General features: G+C 24.9%; 1 protein-coding gene across 1 annotated transcript; it reads right to left on the bottom strand.

The window, feature by feature from the left end:
* Positions 1 to 4,464: 4,464 nt before the first annotated feature.
* Positions 4,465 to 6,359, bottom strand: LOC119671326 (28S ribosomal protein S30, mitochondrial-like). Its single transcript, XM_038081917.1, has 3 exons — positions 5,890 to 6,359; positions 5,388 to 5,827; positions 4,465 to 5,317 (listed from the first exon to the last, which is right to left on the bottom strand). Exons 1-3 carry the CDS (start codon positions 6,342 to 6,344, stop codon positions 4,542 to 4,544), a joined length of 1,671 nt encoding a protein of 556 aa, XP_037937845.1. The 5' UTR covers positions 6,345 to 6,359; the 3' UTR covers positions 4,465 to 4,541.
* Positions 6,360 to 9,296: the final 2,937 nt, after the last annotated feature.

Below are 9,296 nucleotides of genomic sequence, written 5' to 3'. Positions count from 1 at the left end.
AATAAAATAATAATTACTGACAATATTTTAAAAAATAAATTGTAATAATAAAAATAAATTATAAAATAAAAAAATCATTATTGACAATATTTAAATAAAAAATAATAAAAAGAATAATTATTTGAAATAATTAATAAAACTAAAATAAAAAAATCAATTCTTTATATTAAGTTCTATTAAAGAATATTTAAATATATATGAATAATTTATAAAATTAAAATATTTAAATCTCAACTAAACATATGTATTAAAAAACTTTTTAAATTTAAATAAATTTGAAAAACTAAAAAAAAATATTAAAAAATAGTTGTATAAATATACTCAAATATGTATATATATTTATATTAATATATACATATAAAAAGAAAAAAATAAAACAAATTATGAAAAAGAAACTAAAATTATTTTAATTAATAAAAAAAAAACATAAATAACGTTAGTCTCTTCTTTTATTTTAATAAAGAAATTAAAGAATTGTATGTAAAAAAACAAACATAAATATCTGGAAATAAAATTATATATTAAAATTTATAAACAATTAAACAATAATAAATAAAAAATAAAAAACATATTAAAAAATATATACATTAAAACAAAACGAAAACATATATTCAAATATATATAAATACAATATGTTAAAATAAATTTAGGTTAAGTTAAGAAAGGTGCATAATCAAAAATTTAGATTAAAGTATAAAATATATATTTAAAATGGTTGAATAAGTATATTAAAAACTAAAAATAAATTAAAATAGCTTGTTAAAAAGTAATTTATAAGTAAAAAGTTGTTAAAATTTATACACATAATTTAAGATAATAAAACTTCATTCATGTAGCATAGAAATAAACATAAATATTAATTTTAATTTGAATTTTCATTTTAATTTGCCTATTAGATTAATAATAAAAAACAAAACTAAATTAATATGTTAAATGATTTAAATGTTAAGCATTTGAATATTAAATTAAAAAATGTTAAATAAAATATGTATAACACATAAAATAATTAAATAAATACTGTATATATTGGAATTTTAAAAATTAATAAAATTAACATTTTAAAATAAACAAAAATCGCTTTAAATATTTAATGAAGTTTAAAAAAAAAATAAATATTAATTTATTTTTTTCAGGAATTTCAATTTTAAAATTCTTAATTTACACTTCATTTATTTATTTTATTTTAATAAATATTTTAATTCGAATATATTTTATAAATTCTTAATTTTTTTTAATGCATTTTAATTATTTTTTAAAGATATTACAGTTTACAGTAATATATATTGATTTTATTTGCATGTGATAGAGTTATATATTTGTAATATTCACCCAATTTTTTTAACTCTTTTTTTTCGACTTCAAACAACAATTTTCTAAAAGAATTAAATATATATAAAATATACAATCACTCTTGAGTGCTGTTGATATAAAAATTAGGTTAGTATGATGTGACAGTCATTGTAAATGAGCAACTCACTTTTACTCTACGGTTCATTATGAGGCTATTGGCTACTAATAGGGAATTGCAGAAGAGATATTTCTCTGCACTTTTTTTCCAAAACTTATACAATATTCAGAAGACAGAACTCCAAATCTAAAAGCATAGCATAGGCCAATGATCGATTGTACAAAGTCACGACCATAGATATGTCCTTACTTGGTAGGTTGAGAAAATCCTCTGCTTATAAATGTATAAACAATAAATAATATTTTTTTTAGTTATTTAATTATAACGAAAATATTTTATATTAGTAATTTTAGTTTCTAAGTAAAGTGAAGCACTGCGACCAGGTGTTTCAACTAAACATAACCAAATAGTGGACATTCAGTCTTTCTAGAGATAGCATGATAGCTGTTGAGAAATTACTCCTCCTTTTATAATTCAAAGCCTTTCAATCACAAAAAATATGAATGAAAATCGCATTCTCTACATCCTCATAACAAGAAATGAGGAGCCTCATCCCGGATCCTCTTCATCGCATAACAAGAGATAAAGTAACTATCCCCAGTGGGTTATAAGATAGAAAACAAATAAGACTCAGAAGACTATTGCAGAACATCATCAAGGTGTAGCGGTGTAAAGTGTTGGCAAAAGAACTTGATCAGAGCGATAATTAGCGGTGATGTTAATAGTTGCTGTCACTATTATCTCATAAAATAATTTTAGATATATTTATCACTACTCTACATTATTGAAGTTCAAAGCATAGACCCTGGTATAATAATTACTATTGATATCTGGTGACTACATAAATGAAACTTACAATAAACCCTTAACCACCTCTTCCACGATGAATGCAATTCACTATATTCACTATATATGATATTAATTTTAACATATAATTTATTATTAGTTTAAAAACTTTTGATAAAAAGTTTTTATATATTTATATTCATATATACTCCCCCTCATTATCATTATAATAATTATAGCAATTACAACTCCGATTAAACCAGTGCTTCCTTTGTAGCTTGCGCTTCATATAACACGTCTTTCTTATTTTTTCTACTATTCTTATCTATTACAATATAATTTCTTAAGGTAACAGATTTTTTACTATTAAATAAATCTAAGTTCAACATGCTTTAGGTGTTATTAGAAGAACTCCGTAATCAGTAAGAAAATCTGAAAATCTGTCTTTGTTCACAAACTTTACTTTTAAATATTTTTAATCACGTAAGGCTAAACCTCTGAATTCTTAGAAATACTCCTTAGAGATACTATTTAGAGATACTCCTTAGAGATACTCCTTAATGACTTGGTTGACTTGAAGTATTCAAGTTGTGATTGGGTTCGCTTGTTGCGCTATCGTCTTATCAGTTGTGATGATATAATAAATTCAATATTTTAATTTAAAACCTCTTAAACAAAATATTTTTACATTTATTAATAACATATGTGTATGTCTATTTATTTACAACAATTATTTTTAGTTTTATTTTATTGATAAAATTTAAAATTACAAAACTTAACACGTCATTTTAAAATACTTGTTTTTATTGATTATTTCCATATATCTTAATTTATAAGATTTATAAAATAAATATTTTTATACTTTAAATAACATCTATTTAAATAGAAAATTAACTTAAAAGTATAATTTTATAATTTATTATTTATTGTGGTTTCTAATAAAACTATAACATTAATTGTATTATTTTTATTTATCTTAAACCGAATATTATAAGCAAATCACATGTTAAATTATAAAAATGTATTTTATTCGTGTGGCAATAATTATAAATGTTAATAATTAAATAAAAATTTCAAATAATTAAAAAATAATTAAAAATAAAATCATAAAAAAATGGTTGTAAAATTATTGTGAATCAGTAAAATACATAATTATTATTGTACAATAAATACAAAATATACGTATATTAAATCGAATAAAAATTAATATATTTAAAATAAACAACTTGCATATAAAGATCTTGTTTTTATTTTAATATCAACTCTAAGGTTTTAATTATTATAATTAATTAAATTCATTTATTTTATACATTTGTATATTTCATCCATGGATGTGTTCTCAATTTTCTTTACGTTTAAATACAATTTTCATCTCTTAAATCCCGAAGAGATTAGTGCTTATATGTCCATTGTATAAAAAATTTTTGAAATTTGGCGAATATAAACTTATATTATATTATATATAGGCTATAATACAGGCTTGGTGAAGTGTTAATCAGAATTAGCTTGATTCAAAGGGAAGGTATCTTGTCACATCGATAGAATGAAGTTATCTAGTTGTCATTTATAATCCTAAGTAAATTCTAGCACCTTTGCTAGTTGGTTCTATATTTTAATTGCAATTATTCGCATCTTAAGTGCTTATCTTCTTATAGCAAACAAGTACTTCGAGAAAAAGAAAGTCTATACTCCCCACAGTTAGTTAGGCATTTATCAAAGCTATTTCAATAGTATACATTCCATCAGAGATAGTTCACGTAAGTAGATCATTTATTAATTTACTAAACAGTAGTTCCAAGATAACTTTATTTTAGGTTGTTGGTCATGCATATAACATATAGCAGAAGTTATTGATAGTTATTGAGTGCGTGAGACTCAATAACTCTTCGAAGAATCTTCCATTGTTTTACTACCAATCAGGATACTCTTGATACTTGCAGTCTCAAAAAAAATTGTAACGAATAATTAAATATAGGAAATAATTCCAAGACTTCTGATGTCGGGTATTTGGTAATACTCGAAACAGCTGTGTGGTCAGACAAAAATTCAGTTAATTAAAAATAAATATAAAATTTTTTTTTTTCGTTGGCCCCTCTACTACTATAATTACTCCTACAAACTATAATGCAACATTTTAATCAATCCAAGTCAATTTCAAAAGATCATCAAAATTATATATATAATTTTTTAAGTCACACTTATACTTCACATAAAATGTGAATTTAAGCAATTTAAAATCAAACAAATTTATTTTTGGTACAAACAAAACAAACTGCTTATCGCCTTACACTTTATTTTGTATATATTAAAATATTTCCAACAGCAAATAAAGTGACAATTAACTAACCTAAGGATAATAAGTTGGTTTGAACTTCTTTTTACTTTTTGGACCTTCTGGACGACAAGCACGTGGTATGTATTCTTTTTGATGTTGATCCATTGTACGTTTCCATGGATTTACACCAACTTCAAAGTAGCGTCTTTTAGGATCAATGGGTCGAGTATTATGATCAATTTTATATATTTTTTCCCATAAATAAATTTCTGGCACAGCCAAATGACGCGGTCGATTCGATGTCATATGCTTGAACGTTTTTTCCAGAAATTCACGTTTATCCACATTCTTGTGATCAGCGACATGTTTAACTTCAGTATCCAAATAAGGTTGTAGCTCTGCAGTGTTTCGCTGTATTGTAGGTACGTTAATATAAAATTGCACTAAGCGTTGCAAAACTTGATCATTAAAACCAATACACTTCCCAGCGTCATTAAATTCTTGATAAAGTTGATACTCCTTAGTGCCGCGACAAAAGTTAACTCTTGGATTATCATCAATGTGTCGAGAATGTACTAATAAAGTATTCAATTGATATTCATAGAAGGACCAATCTTTTCCATTTGTTACAATTGTTTGCGTATTCATGGGATAGGTTAGTTCACTGAATGTATTAAAGCCATTATAATTAGCTTGTGCTAGTAGCCAAGCATAACTCGTTTGAATACCATGTGCATGCAAAGCTTCCTTGAAATCCACTTCGCCGAAAGATGCCGGTCTTATGTTCATAACCGCACGTGACTGATAAGATATACAACCAAAACCATTACGAGCACCAGGCCAAAATCCTAAATGAAATATTTTATTTAATTATTGATTATTTTAAACTTTATGAAATATTTTAAAATTTTTACAAACCTGGCACATTTATACCATGTTGATAGGCAGGCACAAAACCCAAGGTGCGTGGATCATAATTAAAACGTGGTATTGTTTTAGCTAATTCCATATTTTCAGAATCAATATCACTTTTAAATGTAGGCAATTGATATTTATGTCTTAGCGCCAGATATGGTGTACCATTGTACTGAATGGGACGATCAACGGAATCATTTGCCATTTCCTTTTGCCAAGAGTGACCTTTTTTACTTTTAACTACATTCTTTGGTGGATCTATGCCACCAACAAACCAAAAGGCTTCGTGTCTTGGATTGTAATCGACATCAACTTCATTTAAATAGGATATATCTGCTGCAAGCGTATTTATAAGTACTCTATTAATTTGTTCTACGATGAGCTGCGTAAAAGTGCGTTCCATCACCTGTGGATCTATGTTAGAAGTATTAGGATATTTATGCCTACAAAAATATAAACATATTAAGGTAAACTAGAGCTAAGTACATATTATGAAATTTTTTACTTGTAATACTCATGGGCAAATTCTAACGCATCTTGAACATCACTCTTAGCAGCTTCTACAAATGTATTGATTTTCTGCAGTGCTTCCGGTGCAATATTTTCGTCGGCACTTTCAAAAATAGTTCTCGTATAATGTTGTATAGCGGGTAAGCAATTATATGGAAGTTTTTCATCAGTTAATTTAAAAACCTTATAGCCATAGTAACGAGGCATATTTATTTTAATTAACTTTTCTTCTACAGTTGGTACCTCTTCAATCTCTTTATACCAATCTTCTTTTTCTCTAACTTTACGTGCTTTAAACGAAACATCTTGTATTTCTGGATATTGTGGTTCATCGGTATATTCGGAATTGTTATTGGTCTGTGCAGCTGGCTGCACCTTCGTAGCAAGGCATCTATTATTTGATGCATTTATGCATGCACGCAATTTATTGTTTTGGCGTAAAATCAGCATTTCTTCTTGAAAACTAATTACAATTTCATTTAAGTTTTATTAATTTTAATATTTCAAAAAAACCACATATAATCAGTCCGAATGCATGAAAAAACAAGAGGTTAAGGTAACAGCTGATTGTCAAACGTCAAATGCCGACTGGCGCAAGTGTTGTAAAACAAAATAAATTTACGAAAAATATATTAATGTACATTACAGCTTCTCAAACTGTGCAGAGTGAAAATGTAAAATTGTTACACCATAACAACAAAAATATCTTATAATAATAATGTAAAAATCAATTAAATTTTGTTTATTGACACAAACGTATGAAAAATAACTGTTTAAATATTTATTATTTTGCGACAAAGTCTGAATTTCAATACTTTACTTAGCTCGAATTAAATTTAAACAATCTTGTAAATTTAAATTTTTTTTATATTTAGTTTACAGTCAGTAAATAAATTAAAATAAATTAAAAGGCTTTAACCAGTTTTCGTGACTAACCTTAATACTAATGAAATTTTCATGATTTTCTTTATTTTGTTTTGATAATAAAATTTACTATAAAAAATAAAAAGGTTTTTGCTAGTGGCTTTCTATATATAATTTCTTTGATTTCTTTTTTAATTCCCAAAATTATTTATTTTTGTTTATACAGTGACATCCATAATTATGGCCATTTTTATTATTATTGTGAATATAATAGAAAATATGTTTTTTTGGTAATGTTTTTGCAGTAGTGAAATATTAACAACTAAATAAATAAATGTTTCTGAAAACCACTCAGACAGCTGTAGGATCAGACCAAGAATTAACTTGATTACAAATCAAATTTTTTGATTTGAACATTTTTCACTATTAACCGCTTTTCCTTGCGAAATAAATTGCTTCTTATTGGACAAAAAATGTTTATTATAATTAAAAAGTAATTTTTTAATTATTTTTAATGATAGCAACATTTACAAAATTATATGCGGTAGTATGTTTATTATGTTTATTCAAGCAGATAATTAACAAATAAAATATTAAAAATTATTATTTATAAAGACTAAAAGATTTATAATATTTTAACCTGCATATGTTCAACATATTTTAATTCAACATAGTTAACATTGAAATTTTTAAATTTGTAAAAAAATTATTGTCACAAATTCATTGGCAGCATTAAAAAAAAGTTTGTTTTCTTCTCTTTGTCGGATAGGTGCGAAAGGAGACATCAGTCATAATTCGCACTAAGCCGAGTACAGTGAAAGTAATATGATCAGCAATTGATTTAGGACGGGAAATTGCATTTTGTTGATTTTTATTTGTTATAAATTGCTTTGAACTGCAAATAATATAAAGGAATATTTTTTTCTTTTATGTTGTGAATGAGAAAAATATATATATATGAAATAAGCGCTGTTTAGTTTATACAGTAATTTGAACATTGAAAATTAAATATAGAATATAGAAAATCGGCTAAATTAAAAGAAAATAATTTGCGAAATCACACATTCAAAAATAATACAGGCGAATTAAAAGTAAGTTAAATTATATATTAATTTTAATTTAGTTATAAAAAATTTGCACTTGTCATGTTATATTATTGGAATGAACACCGTTAGAGGTGCCGCAAGATTCCATGTAAGAAGCAATTCGAAAATGTTGTTATTGCCGCCGTTTTTGTTCCTGTTTTGTTTTTGTTTCCTACACTTTTTAATTACTTTCTTATAAGATAACTATTGGTCTCCCTTTCTCTATCGAAATAAAAGAAGTTTGAAATTGTAGTGGGCAAAGAGTACCGATCAGACGCGATTGTATTGTCGTGGAGGATGCGTGTGTTTAGCTTTGTGTGAATTTTTTTTTGTTTGGATGGTGTAATTAATAGAATTTATTATTTAAAAATGAAAACAATATTTAGTGGTGCAAGCATGTTTGGATTATTAAAATATTATTTAAAAATATGAGTGTTTCTATTAAAAGAAGTTAAATGCAGTTATTTTGTGAAAATGTATTTTGTTTTTGTGTGTGTGTGGCGTAAAACAAACGTTTGATATATTAAATTATTTTTATTGTGCAATTTCACTAAAAAGTCTCCATATAAAAATGAACAGAACAAACTAGTTTATAATATTTAAATGTGTTTTATTAAAATAAAATTTATTAAATATAAACAGGTTTGTAATATCAACAACATAATATAGATTTATTTTTTTTTTATAATTGTGAAATATAAATTTTAAATAACCGTAAAATATCGAAAAGATGGCGGCTTTGTTGCGCCATGAAGTGAAAATGGTTGCGCAGTGTTGCCAAGTTTCATGTGCCAACAACAACTTCAGAATACCATATGTCACTTAACATTTTGTATTTTGTTGAAAATACATTGTCGCATCTGTGTGTGGGAGAGATGGCTTTTTGTTTTATTTAAATTTGTAACGGAATATATTATTAAAACCTTTTGTTAATTGATCTTCAAATATTTTTTTATTATTTTCAAACAATAACTCAACGTATTGTTTTAATTTAATGTGAAACAAAACTAATTATATCGTAGTATAAATATAAAAATCATATATAAGGATATGGAGTCTTATATTCTTATTACACTCAAAATAAACTATATAAATAAATTAGTTTAATGTATAAAATTAAAAAATAAAAACATTAAAGAAACAATTTGAATTATATATGCTATGTATGTACATATCTGTATATGTGTACACACGTACTCAAGTTGTAAATTTAAAAAATTTTACAATCAAATGCTCCTTTACCAATAAATTTAATTTTTTCCTTCAAATTTAAGTTTTTTTTTGTTTTTGAGTTATATATTAAAATTATATTTCGATTGTACTAATCCTGGCTACGACGTACAATTTGTTTTATTCTGGTATTGTGTGTGAACGCCTTCGAAATTATTGTATTATATCCTGTTATTTATTACATACTATGAGAATTAGCTAAGGTAAGAATATATATTTTAGA

The sequence above is a fragment of the Teleopsis dalmanni genome, chromosome 1 (assembly GCF_002237135.1).
Source record: "Teleopsis dalmanni isolate 2A chromosome 1, ASM223713v2, whole genome shotgun sequence".
Classification (NCBI taxonomy): Eukaryota; Metazoa; Arthropoda; class Insecta; order Diptera; family Diopsidae; genus Teleopsis; species Teleopsis dalmanni.
The sequence above is the reverse complement of the archived record's forward strand: the minus strand, read 5'-3'. Positions and strand labels throughout refer to the sequence as shown.

Bases quoted from the DNA above. Each gene is read 5' to 3' on its own strand.
- LOC119671326 (XM_038081917.1), bottom strand. From the start codon at position 6,344: ATGCTGATTTTACGCCAAAACAATAAATTGCGTGCATGCATAAATGCA. The intron at 5,828-5,889 runs GTAAAAAATTTC...ATATTTTTGTAG, and splicing joins TTTGCCCATGAGTATTACAA to GCATAAATATCCTAATACTT. The intron at 5,318-5,387 runs GTTTGTAAAAAT...TATTTCATTTAG, and splicing joins ACATGGTATAAATGTGCCAG to GATTTTGGCCTGGTGCTCGT.